Raw genomic sequence first — 22424 nt, 5'->3', positions numbered from 1 at the left:
AGAAGTGCACCCTGGGACCATTCTCTTAATATTCTGGATGTACTGTAAACACAATTGTGTTAACCTGGCTAAATTAGGTGTGCACTGCCCCTAAAGAGCAGCATACTTAATTTCTGGGTCAATGACCAAAACACCGGAATGGAGAATATAATTGCATTTTGTATCTTGCATGCAAATTACAAATACTTTTACATGGATTACTGATTGGCAGATTAATTGGGTCTAAAAATACTACTCAGCATGTCTTTAGAATACCCATGACCATAATGGCAGATATAAAATAGATTTGTTATATGTTTTGGCTATTATACCTAACTGTAAAAATATCTAGCCTGTGAATATGAAAATAAGGAATGTGACCACTATATGCCCTCCCTACAATACTTAATTTATTTCTATTTAACAATAAACCTAGAAATGATTGCAAATGTCCAGATATCTTAAAAATACACATTTATTACTCCACAAATGCAATGGCTTCTCTGCAGTATCTGCAAAACCACAAATATATTGCCATAACTTAGATGTCCTTGTATAATATGGTGTTATTTTCATGCAATAAAAATTACAGAATTGTATTATCATAAAATACAAAGCTATACTTACATATGTGATTTGCACTGAAATAACTAAAAAAAAAGAAGGAGCCTGCAATGCATCAGTATTTCAGCGCTGTTCTAAGTCAAGTTTATGCTGTTTTAGACATTCCTACTGTTTTTGAAAAATAGTTATTATTACTTTTACTTTTTTGGGCAAGGAATAGACCAATAGTTGGCAAAAAAAAATAATTAACCCTTAAGGGACAATTCCTGCATGCCTTTGTCATGCAAAATTCCCAGGAAAGTCAGCTGGAGTTCATTGGAAGGTTTTTAAAATATTTTCAGAAATTTCCAATGCAACAAACTGAGAAAAGGACATTACTTATTTACAGCAATGAATTGATGATAATACTATTACAAATGGCATATGGATAGTACAACGGGTTGTGGAAAACAACAAAGATTTTATAGATGCATCATGAAGAATGATTAATACACAGAGTATTTGAATAGCTTATGCAGATTCAATTTAGTATTGTGGTTCTGGTAGGAGAGCTAGAGATGGCAACCAGTGTTAGTGATCAGCTGTGGAAACAATTGCAAATGATAGCTGTATTCCATGAATTACACCGATAGTTTTGCTTCTGTACCTAGTGCAGCATCAGGCGCTAAAATAAGAGATACAGTAAAAAGATAAATGGTGCAGAGAGATTCAAACCAAAAATATATTATTAATAGGAACCAGCCCATTCATAAATAAAATAAAGCCCTACAATAACTCAATGTCATTCATTACATACAATGCAATGAGCAATGCACATCTTTAGTCTCGTTTTTGCCACTGGTACAGTCAGACATAAGTGGCACATGATTCAGATTTTATTTAAAATAAAGTTCCCATGCCACTACTGTCAAGAGTATTTCTGGCAATAGGATTTACTCTTCACCTACTGCCCATCATGCCATTATGTACTCCCAAAATTCCCACTGTGTTTTTGAGGGGTGTAAGAAATTGGAATTGGGCCACAACACTACACAGTCACAAGTGTTCTTAAATAACTTACACTAAAGGGCCTGGCATGTAAATATAAAAGCCAGAGTAAAACATGTGATCTCCATTTTCCGGAACTCCAGAGGATTGAAGAATTGCTTCTACTAACCTTTTAGAATTGTTTAAATGATCAAAAACTAAAATCTTTACCTAGGGCAAGCCCTATGGAATGTGAAAAGCACTATTTGAATTATATTAGAAAATGGATTTGTTTAGCTATGAATATAAATAATATAAACAACATCAGAAAAGAATGATTCCTTTCCTCAGTCAAGGATTAGTGTTGACAACCTTGGCACTCAAGGTAAATGTTTGTTTAATATTCTTGGCTGCAAGGGTAGAAGAACTAGAAAGCTAGGGACTCTGTGATCTTACCCCACTTAGTCCTGCTCACCAAGGGCCTTAGTCATAAATAAGGGACATAAGTACAGACTAGAAAATACATTAATTTACTGTATAGCAGAAAGACTATGCATTAAACTCTTGATTTCTAAAGAGGTCTAACTGTGTGTGTCTGTGTACATGGTATTGATGAAACAGGTGAACAAAGAAAAAAATCCTATTGCCCTCAAAAGTTTTATACATATCAAATGAAGTTTTACACAGAGCATTATTTGAAATAGACAAAAATGGCCCAATCAAATGTCTGCTGAAGTCAATAAAGGATGACCATGGACTTTAAAGAGCATTGGATCAGGCCCAATTTGTCCAAAAGATTATACAGTTTTAATCAAAGACTCCTAAAAGGAACATAGAAATCAGGACAATGCCACCCAGTCAAGTAAAGAACCAGCATTAAAATTATCACAATATCATCATTATAGATTCTACCACACCGCAAACAACATATACCCCATAGACAGCAAAGAGAAGGAGAACTGGTAAAATATGCTGGAGTGCATAGTCCAGAATCCTTTCACATAATTTTTTCTAAAGCAAAATATACATTTTATGTTCAGAACATACAAACATAAATGCTATAAAACATTCAGCGGAGTTATACCAGGGATGAATTTGGCCCATCATATTACACCTCACTTTTTGGTTTAAAACAATAAAGCAAATATGTATCCATGTCTTACAATTTGTCTTCTTTTTACAGTTACTATATGCATGTAATCTCTTCTCTAGGGAATAAATGTAAATAGGCATCAGTAAAACTATTTCCCAGATGGGTATTAGAGAGGTATATTTGCATGCATTATATAAGAGAGAAAATGAGTACTAAAATTATATTGTACTCGGGGTGATTCAAATACATGGGACAATAATTCTAAAAGTCTCTCTTTGTCATGTCATTTGCTTCTCGGAGATCAAGATTATGAAATGCATTTAAGCGAGGCAGAAATAGTGTGTGCACAAGCATTTTCCAGATCTTGTTTCCTTAGGAAACAATATGTTGCACTTCAACAATGACTTCTGGGCGACCAGACTTTGGCCCCTAATGACCTAGAAGCAGTGTCCTCATTGAAGCGTTGCTGTTTAGTGCTTGGTACTACTGAAGACATTTCTGCTTGGTTTATATGGAAAAGATAAATGACAAAAAGTGGAAGTAATGAGCAATAAACAAAGCCTGAACTGAAAAAGTCAGTTCATTCCTATACACGGTTACTTCAACTTCAGAAACCACTTACACCATGTGCTAAATACAGCAGTGAATGGGTTCTATTGCTTTTGCTATTACAGTATATTTTAATGGAGCTGCAGAGAGCCCCTTTAAACGGAAGGAGTTTCTGACATTAACTTGTTAGGAGTGCATCCACTCTTGCCAAACGTTGCTCATTTCATTCCCATTGCTACCTACGTTCCTCACAATTTTGGTGTGCCATCATTTTATTGGTGAAAATTATTCACATGAGAAATAAAGAATAATGAAACTGACATGATAGAGCCATTTATACCAACAGACTGAGGCTCACAACATTTAAGTTTCCTGCATTAATAATTTTTTGTTCCCTTCACTTTGCATCTGTGCCACACACTGCAACCCCTATTTGAAGCTTGACAAGTTGAGGTATGTTTGCACCTACTTATCTCAGAGCTTTTTTTCTATCAAACACAAAAAAGAGACAATTCCTGATGCAAATATTGAGTGCTCTGATATGGCCATTGGAATGGGGAATGAGAGTAAATAGCTGTTATTTTGGAAGGTGCCTCTGCACTTATTATTAATTTTGATTCTTTTAAAAAGGTAATTTCCCTGCCACGGGACAGTGGGCTGGTTGGGAATCTGCAACAGAAAGGGGAAGAGAGAGAGAGCAAAGCAAGATATGTCTTGGATCAAGACAAAAATGTGAGGCTTTAGCTCCATTACCTTTACAAAAGTAAAATGTAAGTGGAGGAGGGTGGAATCTGACAACAAAATGCATGAGTGGGGGGGCAATGTGTTCCTAGAAAAATGTTCACTGAACTTTTTCAAAGCATAGGGCCCAGATCATACATTCTATTCAAACATGTTTTAACATGCCTTTGGAGGGAACAGCAAAGGAGGATGGCTGTGTGAATTCTTTTGCTAACTGATAATCAGCTGGAATGTTACTGCGGGGCAGAAGGAAAAGGAAAAAAAAAATCTCCCTTAAGTTTGTTTGTGACTCAGAGCTGGGGAGGTAAATTTTCTTCTGTAGTTGGTAAGGAAGGGGGAAAAGGGAGGGGAATATTTAGTTTAGATCTGTTTTATTAAAATAAGCCATTCCTTACTTCAACCTATCATTAGAGCAGGGATAGTTTATAATAATATCTAGGAACATTAACATAGTTGGATGGTATTTATTCTCTGAAAAGAGTTGGCTCCCCATGTTAGGACCTATTCAAGCTCACACAGCTCTGATTATACTATGAATGATAAGATGTGAATGGTCATGCTCTAGCAAGAACCATGGTCTTCTACAGTTTAATTACTAACAGGACATACCATTTACCTGGCAGTGTCCTAAAAATAACTGTGCAATTGGTATAAAAGCTTTGGCGTCTTTTTCCCCCACCCCCACAAGTTGTGCCTGCACACTTGAATATTTTTTATGAAAATTTGGTTCTGCACAATTTTCACCACTTAATAGTTTCCACATAAAACTGTGGAAAGGTAAGCATGTCTTGTTTTGCATATAAAATTGTTTTACACTGGTTATTCATTTTGTTTCATTCATGGACACTGAAAACTCTATATCAACATAGCAGAAGTTGCCTTGAAAGAGTTTGCATTTGTTGAAAACATTCTCTATCCATTATGCTTCAGGAACATACAGTAAGGACGCAAACACGGCAAATTTCTTAAGGCCTGGTAACAAACAGATCTTGATAGCTTTGGGGTGGATGTAATTATAATGAGATATATGCACTGCACAATAATTGAATGGTGTGGTAGATCTGATGGCTGGATTTCAGGAATAGTAACTGAAAGCCACTATACAGAAGAATAAGCCACTAAGCCTAACATAGAAAAGGGTTCTGAAACCATTAGGCAATATCCACGGCTGGAGCAAAGTCAAGAGATCTCCTGTCCTAATGAAAAGTTAAGACAGGTACCAGTAGATTATGTACAGTACTTTATTTTACACTTAGACTAAAGTAACAGAAGGGTAAAACTGACACCGCCTTTCTTCTATTATTGAGCAGCATTTTATGGCTACCCACAGTGTACGTTTCCAGTAAAACCTAAATCCAATAGAACTTATGTCCTATTAATTAAACGAGTTGAAAAAATAGAATAATTTCTGATTCATTTGCTTGTAATTTGCACAGCTCCTTACAGCTAAGCATAGCCATACAAGGAGATTAAATATTTTAAACCAGATCCTTTGATGCAATGCAACCACTTTGTGCCGCTCCACTAACAGATTCTCTTTGTAAAGCCAGTATATCCAGCCCCTCAGGGATTGACCCAGTGCAAGGAGAAGCATCCAGTTGCATTGAGTTGACAGAGAGGGTCCTACATGTAGCGTGCAGCCAGAAGAAAGAGGGTGTGGCTGAAGTGCTCTTAAACTGCATGCTCCTCAGCTATTTAGCCCCTTGAGGCTGTTAGCACCTGTCATTAATTAGAGCAGCCTGAGGGCTTCTCTAATTTACACAAGGGGCCAATTCTGCAAACAGCAATCTTAGTTTTCCGGAGTGCAAAGGTGAGCTTTACATCATCTTCTCAATCTTTCCCAAACACACACTTGTGCTGCGTGCTCCTTGCTCATATGTAAGGATCTGACCTGTTCACTTACCATGTTCACATGTGCCTGAGTCAGCAATCTGCCATTAAAAAAGAGCAAAGAAAGAAACTGAACTATTTTCTCCAAGGTGTTGCATAGCAAGTATTTTTCCTCATAGTAGGTAATCCAGTGTTCAGAACTGGCCATCATTTAAATCCATGAATTCAGTTCTTTAAGAACTATCTACCTCTGCTACAGCTTTACAATATTGATTTTGTGACTTTTTTTTCAATTATAGTACGCAGTGTACAGTATATATTCATCAGTGCAACCTGAGAATGATTTATTCAAGAGGCATGTAGGCTTTTGGCCCCTTGCCTTGAAACTGTAGTCCTAGCTGCTACCTGTAGAAGAACATACGGAGCTACACATATTTAAATTGGAATTCTCAGATTCGGCTTCTGTCTCGGCTTCATCTGTAGTTTCAGGAGGAGAAATAGATTCGTTCATTTGATCTTGACTCCTCTTCAACCTGTGCAGAACATATGAGTAACATGTTACATGCTTTCTCTAGACTTAAAATTTTGTAGAAACTATGATTGAAAAAACTGAAATGGAAAATGAGTCCTAAGGTGCCCCTACCATCCACATGTACTAACTTAGGGGTCACAGTCAGGCATCAGGGGGTCACAACCAGCTTGTAGTTCTCGGAAAGATAAAGGGGCCCAGGATAGATTCTTCCTAAATGGGAGGGAAATCCCAGTTTTGGAAAAGTTTGACAACCAATGACTTAGCCATTGCAGTGAATTCTCTCTTTTTATGTATCAGAGGCGTAGCCGTGTTAGTCTGAATCTGTAAAAAGCAACAGAGGGTCCTGTGGCACCTTTGAGACTAACAGAAGTATTGGGAGCATAAGCTTTCATGGGTAAGAACCTCACTTCTTCAGATGCCTTGCATCTTGCTTATGCTCCCAATACTTCTGTTAATCTCAAAGGTGCCACAGGACCCTCTGTTGCTTCTCTCTTTTTATGCGCTAAGTATCAATTGTAATACATTAAACAAATGCATGAACAAATGTAATATATGAAACAAACACCTGAGTGTTTCTTCCATATTTGAGATCCACCTAACCCATATCCTAACGTTTTCATAAATTTTTGTATAAGCCCCTGTGCTTTAAAGTCTTTTTGACTATAGGGTACCAGAACCCAAACAGCTGCAGGTGTATTTTTATATTTTAAACTCAATGGCTTATTCAGTGCTGTACATGCTGTAAGAGGATATCTAGTAACCTACTGTGATGAGCTTACTAAGGAGCGTGGTTTGTTTAGAGGCGGTTTCCTTATTTATTTCCTAGCTTGGGAGGAATTGCCTCCTATCATATTGTTTTAATTTAATAGCAAAAATGTCATGAATATCTTCAAGCAACGGGGGAAAGCAGATATTTTGATTGCAGTGCTTTCATTCACCCATTGTGGTGCATGGAGGGCATTTTACCATATTTCTTTCATTTGCCATATCGTCAAAAATACAGTGGATGGGTGGGTATTATGGGTGTACTCAAGACTCAAAATCATAAGTATTTTAAAATCTACATGATTCTGTAGCATATTTGATTTAACTACAGAGTTTAATCATCGTTGAGGCTTTTGGAGCTGTTTTTCAGTTCCATATTTTAGATAAGCTTTAAAAAAAATAGGGCCTGGGTCTGCTCCATTGAAGTCAATAATGCAGAACTGGGCCATTGCTTTGATTCTCATATTTATGGCTCCCAACAATCGGTTTTTGTGAATCCCAGTTCTGCTAAGTAAAAAGAAGCCCCTTTTCCTTATGAAAACATACCCCCGCACTCACTTCTCTCTGTTAAAAATGACAAAGTCTTGCTGGATTGTTTCGAGGCATTCCTGGAGATAGTCATTTTCCTGTTTTGAAAAAAGAAAAACATCACGTGCATGAGAAGTCAATAGAGAAAACAACAGACTATATATGTGACTACAGTAACTCCTCACTTAACATTATAGTTATGTTCCTGAAAAATGCGACTTTAAGCAAAATGATGTTAAGCGAATCCAACTTCCCCATAAGAATTAATTTAAATGAGGGGGTTAGGTTCCAAGGAATTTTTTTTCACCAGACAAAAGACTATACACACACACAAACACACACACACACACACACAAACACAGTATAGATTTTAAACAAACAATTTAATACTGGTACACAGCGATGATGATTGTGAAGCTTGGTTGAGGTGGAGGAGTCAGAGGGTGGGATATTTCCCAGGGAATGCCTTACTGCTAAATTATGAACTAGCAATTGGCTGAGCCCTCAAGGGTTAACTCTCACACGCTATAAGGCAGCAGGAATGGAGGGAGGGGAGACAGCATCGCAGACAGAAACAGAGACACATTGTGTGTGTGTGTGTGTGTGTGTGTGAGAGAGAGAGAGAGAGAGAGAGATGCGCATTTCCACTTTAAGTACACTGCCTTGTTAATTAGATCAGCTTGCTGAGACCGCAGCTGCTGCCAGCAAGCTCCCTCCGTCCTGAGCCCTGTCGTGTGTCCCCCCTGGTGTATGGAAGATGGGGTAAGCGGGGTGCAGGAGCAGGGGGAGGAGGACACCCTGACATTAGTCCCCCTCTTCCTTCTCTCCCCCCCCCCCCCGCACAGCAAGCAGGAGTCTCAGGGAGCAGCTCCAAGGCAGAGGGCGGGAACAGCACATGGCAGTGGGGGGAGGGACAGCTGCAATTGCTAGCCTGCTGGGCAGCTGCTGCACAGGGAACTTAGGGGAGCAAGGAGCTGATGGGGGAGCTGATAGGGAGGCTGCCGGTCCACCTGGTTCCAAGCCCCCACCAGCTAGCTGCAACGGGCTGCTCTTTCTGCAAGCAGTAGACAAAGCAGGTGGCTGCCAAATGACGTTAGAAGGGAGCATTGCACAGCTTTAAACGAGCATGTTCCCTAATTGATCAGCAACATAACAATGTTCACCAGCACTACTTTAAGTGAGGAGTTACTGTATTGTTGTGTCTAGATGCACATGAATATAATCTAATCAGGTAGTATGACTTTCAGCCTAAATTGATGATGGAAAAAGAACACCCTCATTTCTTTCACATTTTTAAATCACTGTGTTCTGTTTTCACTTCTGGTGCAATAATTTCCCTACTACACAGATAACATGTTAATACACATAATCCTTTACTATATGAATAATCAGTTTATAAATAGTGAAATTCACCCTGGTGCAGAGAGCAAGCATAAGGCCTATATACTACTCATTCACTTAAATCCTCAAAACAGGTCTCATGCTGGATTTAAGCGGTATATAGGCCTTTAACTAGTCCTATGTCCAGGGGTGAATTTCACCTATATTGACTATCATCCTGAAGGATCCCACAGTGCCTTAAGAGCTACAGGCATACAGCACCATCAAGGAGATTGGCAGGACATATAGAGGCTGGAGAAAAATGTAGCAGTGCCTTTAACTCACTTGTCAGTGAGTGCCTCTGCAGTTATTGTTAAGTTTGCTTGTTCTGGTTTTTGGCTTCCTGAATTATTCTTCCAATCTTTTATAGTAACCTTCATTGATTGTAATGTTAACTATTGCTGAAGGAAGAAATGATCTACTGCTGTTAATAGACTCAGCCCACAAATCAGGGAGAATTCTAACAGATACTTCCTGCTGTTTATAAAATAAATGGCATTCTTAAAAAATCTGTTTATTTTTATTTGCGGGATAATTGTAGTGCTCATGAAATTGAGAGGCAAGAAGCACTGCCCTGAGTCCAGAAATAAGTGGTTAGGGGTTGTGATTGCTTTCTCACATAGATCTACCCATATACATCAGTTATAGCCTGCAACACCCCTTATGAATACTGGGCTTTCCCTGAGATGAAACTACGTACTATGCCAAATGATGTAATTGTTATTTTATGGGGACATGTCCATCATGGAGAAGATTGAGATTCCTGTATTAATTTTACCAGTGACCTGAGTCTAGCCTGAACCCTGGCTCCCACGATGATCAACACTTATATAACCTAGTTTCTAAAAGAATGGGTGTTTCCTAAATATTTTTTTCTTACCAACAACAAAACTATTGCAGCCAATGAAAATAATCATAGCACAATCTCATGGGATATTAGTGGGAATTCATGTGAGACACCTAGGATCTCTTTTTTACTTGATTGTTTCCAAAGCCTCCTGCTACCTCTCAAAGGAAGGGCACTGTATGGCCTACCAAGGGTCATCATGAACATCCAGGAGGGATCTACATGAAAAAAGTGATTCCCATGCAATACTGGGAATATTCTAAATCAGGACTGCACAGGATATCCTAGTGTTTTGGTTAGTAGTGTTGCAAAATTCAGTTGAGGATAGCTCTTGAGAACTGAACATGCAATATTTGAAACAAGCTGTGAGAAGCCAGCCTGGTAATACTGCAGAATGTTATTATTCTTTCAAGTGGTGGACTTAAAGCTTTGAATCACTAATATTAGTGTCATCAATATTTCTAACTTGCCACACATCTCATTTTACTAATAATTTGATTCTCCTTTCACTAACATGAGGGTCAATTACGAGTAAATCCATAGAATTCACAGGAGTTACAGGTGTAAACCAGTGTAACAGAAGACTCAGGACCTAGCTGTGTAAATGATACCACATCTGATGTGAAAAATCTTTGTTCCCTATCTACATAGTGGATCTTCTGACGTTTATAGTTTCTTGATCAATGTGCATAGATCCCCCACTCATGTCACTTTAGGGACAACAGAAGAATGTGGAAGAGATCTGCCATGCAGATGGAAGAGGAGAATTTAGCTCTCGGGCAGAGTCAGTCTGACTGTCCTCTTGGCTGAACATTTTTATTACAATACGTATGAATGGAAAGCCACCATGCAAAGTAACTGCTTTTATAACAAACAGATTTCAACACCTCAGCTTTTTGTCCCCTGGATTGTTTGAGCTATTCAAGGACGGACTTACTGACTGTGAGCTGTCCTTGCTGTTGTCCCTGGACTTGTTTTTTGCGAGTCTTTTCTTCTTTTTATGCAAGGGTCTTGACTCCAGGATCATTTCTTCTAGCTCAAAGGTGGGATCGCAATGCAGACGGCCTTTCTGTTAGAATGGTACAAAGGTACTGACTGAAAGCTTAGTTCTGTGATTTATGAGAATATATTTCTGCTAATACATTTAGGAGTTATTTCAGCCAAAGAAATCCTTTGTCTTATTAAGTAAACAGTGATCATTGTTCAATAAGGGGAAACTGATTAAGTCATCACTTTTGCTTACATTAGGAACAAAGCCTGGCTCCACCTTCTTCTCACAGACATCATCCCAGATGACATTTGATAAGTAAGCTGAAGTTTGAACGTCAGTGAGGCTGGAAAATCGATGCTCGGGGTTCACTGTCAATAGCTGAAATGACAAGCACTGCAGTAAGGCATGGTCTGGCCTGAGAAAGAACAGGCATACAGAATCATTCTGTCTTTAATTATGCTCTTATAATTAACTAAGAGAGAAAAAACCCTTTGTGGGAAATGATATGTAACTTATTATCTGCGTCAAAACCAAAAAACCTATGTTAAAAGAAAAATTATTAAGGCTGCAAACTCAAGCACTCAAACATTAGGAAATACCATAATTAATTATGCTTGGGTTAGTTGATGGGAAAATTCCTCATTTGGGCCCAAAGGAGGAAACATTTGATTAGTAGTCCCGATCTCTTGTTGCCTGGGAAGATCAGGAAGTGCTGTGTAGGTAACATGCTCAGCCTATGTTGGGAAAGAAATGCCCCACATTATTCAGGTTTCAGAGTAGCAGCCGTGTTAGTCTGTATCCGCAAAAAGAAGAACAGGAGTACTTGTGGCACCTTAGAGACTAACAAATTTATTAGAGCATAAGCTTTCGTGGACTACAGCCCACTTCTTTGGATGCATATAGCTTCTTTGGATGCATTTCACCATAGCTATATGCATCCAAAGAAGTGGGCTGTAGTCCACGAAAGCTTATGCTCTAATAAATTTGTTAGTCTCTAAGGTGCCACAAGTACTCCTGTTCTTCTTTTTCCACATTATTCAGCAATTCCTCAGCCAGCTGATTAAGGGCTAGTCTACGTGGCTTGTGTAGTCGTGGTAGAGCACATGGAGAGAGCTCTCCCAGCGCTCTAAAAAAACCCATCTCCACGAGGGGTGTAGGTGCCAGCACGGGGTGCGCGGCTACACTGGCGCTTTACAGCGCTGAAACTTGCTGAGCTCAAGGGGGTGTTTTTTCACACCCCTGAGTGAGAAAGGCCTGGTCCCCACTAAGTCCCCAAATCGGACTAAGGTACGCAAATTCAGCTACGTTAATAACGTAGCTGAATTCGAAGTACCTTAGTCCGAACTTACCGCGGTCCAGACGCGGCAGGAAGTCTCCCCCCGTCGATGCCGCGTACTCCTCTCGGCGAGCTGGAGTACCGGCGCCGACTGTGAGCACTTCCGGGATCGATTTATCGCGTCTTAACCAGACGCGATAAATCGATCCCAGAACATCGATGGCGTGCCGCCGGACCAGCCGGTAAGTGAAGACTAGGCCAAAGTTGCAGTGCTGTAAAGTGCCAGTGTAGACAAACCGTAAGGAAAAGTGATACTGGGCTCCGAAGAATTTCTCATGCAGTTCTCAGCTGGACAATGTTTTAGAACAAGAAAACTGGTGGGATTCTTGGAGGCATGGGGGACTTCCTTGTTTGGGGGTGATGACTGATAACTTTTGGATTATGGATATGTATTATTAATTTCCATATATAATGTTCTCTTTAAAAACATGCATTCTCTGAGTTAATCCAGTAGATGGCGTATGTGATCTTGCTGAGTAATTTTTATTGCAAAAATAACGAACAACTCTGCTTCTTTCTAAAATAAAATCTAATTATGTAAATGGTCCACCCAATTCTAACTTATATTGGAGTCACTTATTTGCTGTCAGTGGAGTGTTTATCTCTTTTATACTCTCTTGATCAGCCACTTTTCTGAATCCTTTAATAAATAGAAACCAGGAAACCAACATCAGCTTAAAATCAACAGACTTTCTTAGATATAAATAATAAAATGGAAGTGACAAAGGACCCATTCCCCGGAAGAAAGAAAACAAACACATTTCTAATTACTAGACAAATCAGAATCAGATTCACTGACTGCAGAATTGGAGAAAGGGAAAAAAAGCATTATCACAGCAGGATATCCAAACACCTATGTATTTTATGCTGCAATCATTCTATGGTGAAAGGTAGTTATTTCAACAGTCAGCTATGAATTTCAGAGTATTGGAGGTAATACATTTCCATACAGGCAGTTATGTTAACACTACAGTATCTTAACTTGAGCAAGTATATGATTATATCACTTAAACCAATCACGTAACACACCTCACTTGCTAACTAACAGAAGAGAAGGTGGATAAAGCAGCAAATGACTACTCAAATTATATTTTGGAGCAATTAAATTGTGTTAACCATTGTATAAAGACATAAAGGAGTAATATCTTGAAGCTGATCAGAAGACTAGTTTCTAATTAGCCCTGTACATATTGTAGCCAGTATGGAATTTGTGACCACACAATTGAAATTGTACTGAAGAAACAGTATTTACCTTTCTCAATAAAGCAACAATTTCTTTTGACCATACTGATGAATACTGCACACTTACAGTACTAAACAGCTGAATTAAAGACTCTACCGGGTTACTGGAGTGGATGTCATAGGGTCTCTGAGGAAAATAAATGGAAATATGAAAAAAATACAATTCTTCCCTTTGAAGATTATTAAGAAAAATATCTGAAAACACCATCATATAAGACAGTAGAGGACACCAGACCCATCCACGAAGAAGTTCGTAAGCCATCACTCCTAAAGACCACCAATCAACTTCAAAGGAGTAGCCTGTCCCACCATTCAGAAAAGAGTGAAAAATCTCTGGAGCTAAATAAAAACAGAAAAGAAAACAATGTATTTACTCTGGCTGTAGTATGTTTACATCCCGCTGCAGATTTGGATTAAGCGTCAGTTTATGGATGCCATAATTACTTTTATTTAGTGCCATAGATGGGATTAGGGTGACCAGATAGCAAGTGTAAAAAATCGGGATGGTGGGGGGCAGGTAACAGGTGCCTATATAAGAAAAAGCCCCCAAAATCAGGACTGTCCCTATAAAATCGGGACATCTGGTCACCCTAGATGGGCTCCTACAAGACAAACAAAAAACTGAGTTCCTGTCCCAAACAGCTTACTGTCTAAGAGCTTAGCCATGCAAGGTGCTGAGTGCCCTCAGTTCCCACCCAAGTCAATGGGAACTGCACCTTCCAGGAACAGGTCCTAAGTTAGTGCAGGAACAACAGGAACTGATGATGACATTGGGAGGCTGATGAGAGCAAACACAATAGGGTTATGAGGTGTTTTGGGGGGAATAATTCACACATCTTGAGGGATAGACTGCTTGATTAATTAACTTTTCAGAATGACTAAGCTGCTTGCATTAATGTGTTAAATTAGTTCAATTACATTGTGTTAGACACAAATTATAAAATGGTATGCTGTAAGTATCCTTTCAAAGTCAATTGTAGAGACAATTAACAAATAGTATTTCTTACCCATATATGGTTTGGTTCCAGCTAACGCAGTTGCTTTTTCACCATCTCTGATTATTGTTGCAATATTAAAATCTGTTAGGTGTGCATGACCTTAGAAATAAAGACACATTTTTAAAGAGGTATTAATAAAATAGTCATAAATGGAACATTGTGTAACCTAGACACACATTCAATTATTCAGAAAACATTTGATGCTTGTTTACTAAAGGAGCAGGCAATGTGGCACCTGGCTCTCATTAAATGGTCATCATAGATCATGGAGGTATTCTTAAGATCCCAGTCTTTTCAGATGGAAAAAAATCGTTATTTTTCTGCCTTATTCAATGCCAAACTTGAGGTGCTGTTTTGTAGTCAATAAAAATGACCAATTTATTCCAGCTCATACAAGCATCTGATCAGAGCTAAAATGAGTTACATATGGGCAAATGGATATACTGCTTTCCGCCCACACAGCAATGGATGCATAGTTATCAACTGTAACTTAGTGGCTTTTCAAAGGACAAGAAGATGCCTTTTTGATTTTTACAGTATATAAATTAACTCCACATAAGGCAGCCATTACAATTACACATGCATTCATAAAACCTGTTGTCCTTTATGTCTACAATGAATTACCCCTTTCTAAAATGTCTTTTATGCTTGTGTGGAGTGTTGATTTGACAGACCAAGAATCAAAGATGATTGTGAGGGAAAAGACTCTCTGGATCTAAAAGCCTATTTCCTTGCCATTGCAGGATTCTGAACCAGAAACTTTCACAAAATAAATTGGAAAATTTGGTGAAAATTTGTTTGCCAATTTTTCATCATTTTCTGCAACCCAGTCATTTTCCAAAATGTAAAGTCAAAATTAAAAGAAAGGAACTGCATTCCTGGTTGGAAAGCAAGAGGACAAGAGAAACAGTTGTCAAACAAATTCAGTTTTTCAAATATTTAGACAACATTTTTCACTTTGTAGTTGTTTTGAGGAAGAGTGGTCCAGTAGTTAGGGTGAGAGCTTGGACATTTGGAGATCCACGTTCAACTCCCTGTTCTGCCACAGATTTCCCATGTGATTCTGAAGAAGTGGCCTCCAATAGGCACCTAGTGGGATTTTCAGAAGTGCCTAGGCACCTAGTTGCCATTGATTTCTGCATCTTTAGGTGCCTAAATACCATTAAAAATCCATCCCTTAGTCTCTTTATGCCTCAATTCCTCATTAGTAAAATGAAGATGAGTACTTCTCTTTCTCACAAGGGTGTGGTGAGGAGGATAAATACATTAAAGATTGCGAGACCCTCAGATACTACAGTGATGGGTACCATGTAAGTACCTTAGGCTATGTCTACACGTGCAGAATTTTTGCACTTTAAGTTTCACCATTGATAGGGAACTGGTGAAAGTAAAGCACTGGTTTGTGTTTTCACTTAATTCCTCAGGTGTCCTGAGGTGTGGAGCAACCCAAGCTCCAGTGTGAGTTATGTGTACAAGTGAACGTGAGGCAGGCAACCCCATGAGGCACCCCAACCTTCTGCCCCACCCTGAGCCCCCTACTGCACCATGAGCCTCTCTTCCCTGGCCCCACCCCGCAGCCCACCCCTGCGCACCACAACTCTCTGCCCTAGCCCTGAGCCCTCATACCCAGCCCCAGCCAGAGCCCTCATCCCACCACACTCCAACCCTCTGCCCCAGCCTTGAGCCCACTACTGCACCATGAACCCCTCATTCATGGCCCCACCCTGCAGCCCTCACCCCCACACCTCAACTCTCTGCCCTAGCCCTGAGCTCCTCCTACACCCCAAGCCCCTCATCCCCAGCCAACCCCAGAGCCCTCACCCCCTGCCGGAGCCCTGAGCCCCTCCCACATCCCAAACCCCTCACCCCCAGCCCTATCCCGGAGCCCACTCCCCCAGCCAGAGCCCTCACTCCTCCGCACCCCAACCCTCTGCCACAGCCCTGAGCCCCCTCCCACATTCTGAACCCTCCTCCCAAGCCCCACCCCAGACCCCGCATCCCCAGCCAGAGCCCTCATCCCCCACACCCCAACCCTCTGTACTAGCCCTGAACCCCTCCCATACCTCAAACCCCTCATCCCCAGACCCACCCTACAACCCACACCCACAGCCAGAGCCCTCACCCCCCCTGCACCTTAATCCTCTGCCCCACCATGAGCCCCCTCCTGCACCATGAACCCCTCATCTTTGGCCCCATCCCACAGCCCTCATCCCCACACTTCAACTTTCTGACCTAGCCTTGAGCCCCTCCCACACCCCAAACCCCTCATCCCCACCCCAGAGCCCGCACCCCCAGCCAGAGTCCTCATCCCTCCCCCCACACACAATCACATTGTGCAATATAGGGAAACTGTTAATTGCTTACTGTTTCCAGTCCACTTTTACATTATTTTAAAAAATATATATTGGCTTACAAGGCAGGTGGGGGGTGGGACTAGGACCTATTCTGGGCACCACCAAAAACGATACAAACCTGCTGCCCATGCATTGCCCAGGTGGTAGAAGAGACAGTAACCCCCCCAGCTAGCAGCTCTTATTGCAAATAAAGAGCTTGCAGCATGTGTGTTTTATGATCTCCACAAGTTTTATAATATGCTCACTGTGTAATAGCCACAAGTCCAAAGATGCTAACGTGCACTTAGGAACCTGGTTGTTCCCCAGCCGCTGTGACAATTTTGTCTTTCCCCCATTATAGGGGATGGGCATCCCAGTTTGGACTTGCGGCTCCCAAGCAATGGGCAATAAATCTCTCGTCTTCTGGTTGGAGAAAAACAGCTTTCTCAGGCAGATCTGGCTCTCTTTTTTTTCTTTCTTTACTGCATGAACCCATGTACAAACCAGCATGGCTTAAGTATAAACTGGTTTATCCATGAGTATGTATAGCAAGTCTTCCAAACAGCTTGTGGTCAGAGTAAGCTGGCAGTACCATATCCCTGCCATTTCTTCCTTCTTGTGAGAAGCTGCCTGATAGCTATATGAATTATGCATATGAGACCAATGCTGCCTGATCTGAAAAGAGATGAAGACAGAGGGATATGTGGACAAACTGTCAAGAAGTTGCTTATAAATCATCAAAAGCTCACTGGTCTGTTTGCATTCAAGTGTCTTCTCCAGAGCAAAGACATATTTTGAATGAAGGAAGATGCAGCGCTCTCTCTTAGGTCCTTGATTTCAAAACAGCAAGAAAAGAGACATCACTACAGTTAAGTATAGCACTGAAGGAGGAGAATTTGGGTTGTAGTGAACTCCAGTATTCCTTAATTCTTTAACTCTGATCATGCTTCCAATATAGCCAAGTCTGCTCTTTAAAAGAAGCTGGCTACATGCCAATTTTGTTTTTCATACTGTTAAGGTGGCTGTTCATAGATTACTTGTGTAACAGACACATAACAATAAAACTACATTAGGTGAAGCATATAAAATCTGTGGCCAATTCATCTACTCTGTCAAGGCAAACAAGAAAGAAATCCAACGTGAGTTGCAGCAGGTCAACCAATTATTCCAAAACTTGCCTGAGGGATAGTTACTTTCAAGCCAACCTAGAAATCTAGTCCAAAGCAAACCACTCTCTCTCTTCTGTAAGGCTATTTTCTGCCCTATATCTGCATGTGGCTCCCCAATTGACATCTTTGGATGTTTCGTATCTGAATCAAGGCAGAATAGCCCCCTTTCTCCTCCTGTTTTCTCCTCTCCTCTCATTCTTCTATCTTATGCGCAATAGTTTTTCAGTGCTCTGCGATCTGCACCAGCTTCCAGTAAGCTTTCAGGTTGAATTCAAGCTGTTGGTTTGAACCTATAAAAACTGGAAAGGATTAGAACTTGGTTGCCTGAGAGATTGCCTGTCTTTCCCAATGATATACTGCAACAGCTGAGATCAGCAGAGGTGCGCAAGCTGGAACGCCTTCCATTTAAAACAGAGAGCTGCTAGTAGTACGTTCTCAGTGAAGAATCCTGATCTAGTTTTCCACTTTGTTCCATCAGAGCCCAGATTTGTTAATCTTCCAGGCAAGTTGTAAAGCCCATTCCCCCCACCACGCCCTTCCCCTTCTGTAAGGTTGCTGAAGAGAGTATAAGCTGAGGAGAAGATGTTTATGGGCAGTCCTTTATGTTCATGTTGTGATTTTTAATGTATGGCCCAAGTTCCCAAAGCACAAGGTAGGTGACTACAATTGTATTTTTAAAGCTCAAAGTAAATATATAAATACCTCTTTTCTTGACTCCAAGTACTGAAGATGACAAATAATTATGATACCTTGGCCTAAGGTATTTGTGGAAACAGGTCCCCAACATTGTTTATCAACTAGCAGATTGGTAGGAAACAAAGTTATTTTCTAATAGTTAATTTGATTGGAAGCTATCATATTAATATCTTTGAAGACAAAATAACACTTTTTAAAATCTCAGCCAGAAATATTATTTGTCCTAAAAATATAAGAGCTAGTAAAAATAAGCTTTGGTTTATGACGAACGTACTTGAGACTTCATTCTCCCTTGCCTTGCATAACCTGTGTGCAAAATTAATATAAAATATTTCCAAACCAGAGCAGTAGTGTCTTGCTCCCTCCTTGCCCAGGGATAAATATGCACACAAGATGCATGGTAGTGGAGAATCAGGACCTAGGCTAGAAGGAGCTGCATAGACAGACAAGTTTTGTTTTTTTCTTACCTTGCTCATCTAGGAGAATGTTGTCTGGTTTTACATCTCTGGGAAAAGAAATGAAGATGTATGTAAGAAGTTATGCAAATGGAAAAAGCAACTCAAAAGAAAAGCAAAACTATTTCTTGTGACCCAATAATTAGGGTAGAAAATATAAAACAAAGAAACAAAGTACCCTAGTCTGAGAGAAATTATTCATGCATCTGCCATCTCTTATATGTGTAATAGATAAATGTTTTTCCTGTGCAACCATTCCAAAAAAAGAAAAGAAAAAAAAAAAAGGGAACAAAACTCCCAGATCTTGCCCTTGAAAAAACCCCATTGAAATTAATACTGCAAGATTTGGTGTTTATTATGAAGAACTTTATAACTTTGAATTAAATACTGGGCCAAATTTACGCTGGGGTAAATTTAGAGTAAGTCCACAGATGGCAAAAGACCAGCTCCAGTATAAATGAGGGCAGAAGTTTAACCAAGGGGTCATATGGCCAAGTGCAGTTTAAATAGGAGCTGTTTACTGAATACCAACTGTTAATGACGTTGGGATACTCATTAGCGTACAACACAATGGGGACAACTGCACCTTAAATTCAAACATAGACTGCAATGGACGTATGCCAGTTGGCACCAGCTGACGATCTGGCCCCTTATTCTCTAATGAGCCTGATCGTCTCATTTATCCTTGTTGGTTTATTTAGCTGCACCAGTTTTCAACAGCTGAGACTAACAGATTTTGCTGTTACCTGTGAATAATATGCTGACTTCGTAAATAGTCTAGAGCTAGTGCCATCTCACAAATATAAAGCTTCACTGTTTCCTCTGTGAATTGAACATTTTGCTGTAGATGATACCGCAGATCACCACCTAGGAGTAAATCCACTACCATAAACATGTCTTCTTCATCCTGAAAAGAGTACCTACAGAAAACAAACACAGGTGAGTAAACAGCATGGCACCTTGCAAATTTCACAGGTGCTACAAAATGAAGGAGCTTTTTTTTATCCTAATTATACTCTACATGTTAAATGATAACAACCATATGCTCCCCATTTGCCCAAGTAAAGTTACAGGAATATCCTGGCTTCAATATTTACATCATTTTAATTGTGCATGCATGATTCAATATACTGTCTCGTATTTTTTAACTCGTTACTGCTATGTTCTGTCTGGATGAATTAATTTGCTTGCTGCCTTCCTCATTTTGTAACTTACACAGGCTATCCCATGCAAAATTTCTGTGGAGGGGCAGCAATGCTCATTAATTTTACCCTACTTGCACAGTCCATTGTTATATCCAGGGCACTGTCGTTTAACTCCTATATTCTTAACACACTTATTCTTCCTGATATAATCAATACTGTGCTGGAATAATGAGCAGCAAACCAAATGTAATTATCTGATAAACCTCCCTGCTATCAGCTCTAATGAGTCACCAACAAAGAATATGCTACCCAGAGCTACTGTTAGCCAATCTCCATTACAATTAAAATGTTGGTGCTGATTCAGGCCCCCTGACTGAGCCTCTATCCACTTCTCTGACATCTAGTGTGAAGGACCTATGATGGGCCAGGGGAGACTGTCCTTGCTTCAGCAGTAGCATGAGGTCAATGTGTGGGGTGCTATGCTGCACTCTCTCAAAGGCCCCATTGTGGGGGGCATACCTATAATTCTTAGTGGAGCTGGGCGAGAATTTTTGGATAAATATTTAGCTGCTGAAAAATGCAGTTTCAGGCTAACTAAAACTGTTCACAGATTTGACACCAATTTGCTAAATACTTTTGGCTCCCCAAAAAGGTTTTGGGATAGATTCATAAAACCAAAGGAGGACCCTCTTGTTTACCCAATGGCCCTGTGGCTAGAGCACTGAGCTGGGATGGGGAGACCCAGGGTCAAGTCCCCATTCTGTCTGATTCAGAGTAGGGAGCTGAACTTCAGTTTCCCACATTTTAGATGAGCGCCTTAACCACTAAGATATGGGATATTCTAGGTGGGGCTCAGTCTCGCCTATTGAAGCTATATGCATCCGAAGAAGTGGGCTGTAGTCCACGAAAGCCTATGCTCTAATAAATTTGTTAGTCTCTAAGGTGCCACAAGTACTCCTGTTCTTCTTTTTGCGGATACAGACTAACACGGCTGTTACTCTGAAACCTATTGAAGCTGTTCCTCTTTGTATAAAATACTTAAATAGTCATTGGAGCAGGAATTTGAACTTGGATTTCTCACCTCCCAGCTGAGCCTTAGGAAGGGAGAGTGAGAACCTGGTGGTTAGGTTAGGTGACTCACCTGGGTTGAGGTGACACCTGGGTTCCAGTCCCTGCTCCAATGAACACCCAGAAAGCCAGTACAGGATCTGCACCATTTACTCAGTGAGCCAAATTCTTCTCTAACGCCATGTGCAAATCCTTTGAGGTCAGTGGAATTGCACACAGCATGCATCATGGCAGCCTGCGTGTCAACGGGATCATACGTTACAAAAGTTTATTGCTTATGTATTGTTTAAAAAAAACCTGCATTATATATAGTATCAGCCAAACAAAATTAAAGGTCCCATCCCGTGTGGTGTTCAGTGGGAATAAAGGGCCCTTTGAGTGCATTTAGCACTTTATGGGAGTGGCTAAGCAACTCACAGGATTAGGCCCTAAATTATTTAGTTGAAAATAGTTATCTGAGATTTCTAGGGCTTCAGATTCAGCCTGACCTTAACCAGGCCTACAGTTTTTGTAACCACAGTTTTGTCAGCAGAAATAATTACAGGTGAAATTTGGCACTCTCACTTCTTTGAGAGTGCAATTTAGTTCAGTTTTAGCCTAAGGCTGAGGTCCACAGTTCCCATTGTTTTCCAGTGGAGTTGAGTGCTTAGCTCTGAAAAATCAGACCATTAGAGACCCAGTTACCTGATTTGTGGCACTATCAGGAAAATGGCCTGAATTGCAGCTACGGGGAGGCTAAGCTATGAAAATTTGGCCTTGAGTTTCAACACTTTGCACTAATGATTTTCACTGTGAGAAACATTGTCAGTCCCTGCTAACCATTCACCCAGAGCTACATAGTTCCCTATTATCTTTTATGAATCACTCACCTCATTAACAGGTAAAGTTTGGGACTCTACTAAAGACCCATTTCATTTTAACTTCAGATTCATTCTAAATGCAGATTTTCTGTATTTTTCATAAACTGATTTTTCTCTTTTTTGAAAATGAAGTAAGAGAACACAAGGACTAATTTAACTCATAGAATGTCAGAGCAGGAGCCTTATATCAGTTACAAAATAGAAAGGTCTTTTTAAAATCTGAAACAATTGGCTTTTGTGAGAAACCCCACTATATTCTGGACATACCTCAAAAGAATTTCCAGTAGTCGTTTGTGGCAACAGTACTACTTAGTGAATTACATGTGGGATTGTGCATCATAAATTTCTGTTCTTATA

The 22424-nt window shown here is 40.1% G+C and overlaps 1 protein-coding gene across 5 annotated transcripts in view; it reads right to left on the bottom strand.

The window, feature by feature from the left end:
* Positions 1-440: 440 nt before the first annotated feature.
* Positions 441-22424, bottom strand: part of STK32C (serine/threonine kinase 32C) — a 236948-nt gene continuing 214964 nt past the window's right edge. For 3 of the 5 annotated variants that reach the window (XM_054035296.1, XM_054035300.1, XM_054035295.1), the window contains exons 4-11: positions 19741-19914; positions 19007-19044; positions 14351-14440; positions 13354-13682; positions 11018-11143; positions 10712-10843; positions 7578-7645; positions 441-6255 (exon numbers count right to left, since the gene is read on the bottom strand). In XM_054035296.1, coding sequence (XP_053891271.1) covers positions 6117-6255; positions 7578-7645; positions 10712-10843; positions 11018-11143; positions 13354-13682; positions 14351-14440; positions 19007-19044; positions 19741-19914 — 1096 coding nt within the window. In that variant the 3' untranslated portion in view covers positions 441-6116. The remainder of the gene's footprint in view (positions 6256-7577; positions 7646-10711; positions 10844-11017; positions 11144-13353; positions 13683-14350; positions 14441-19006; positions 19045-19740; positions 19915-22424) is intronic. The other 2 variants (XM_054035299.1, XM_054035294.1) reach the window with 2 other exon arrangements.

The sequence above is a fragment of the Malaclemys terrapin genome, chromosome 7 (assembly GCF_027887155.1).
Source record: "Malaclemys terrapin pileata isolate rMalTer1 chromosome 7, rMalTer1.hap1, whole genome shotgun sequence".
NCBI classification, from domain to species: domain Eukaryota; kingdom Metazoa; phylum Chordata; order Testudines; family Emydidae; genus Malaclemys; species Malaclemys terrapin.
Note: the sequence above shows the minus strand (reverse complement) of the source record. Positions and strands in the feature narration are given on the sequence as shown.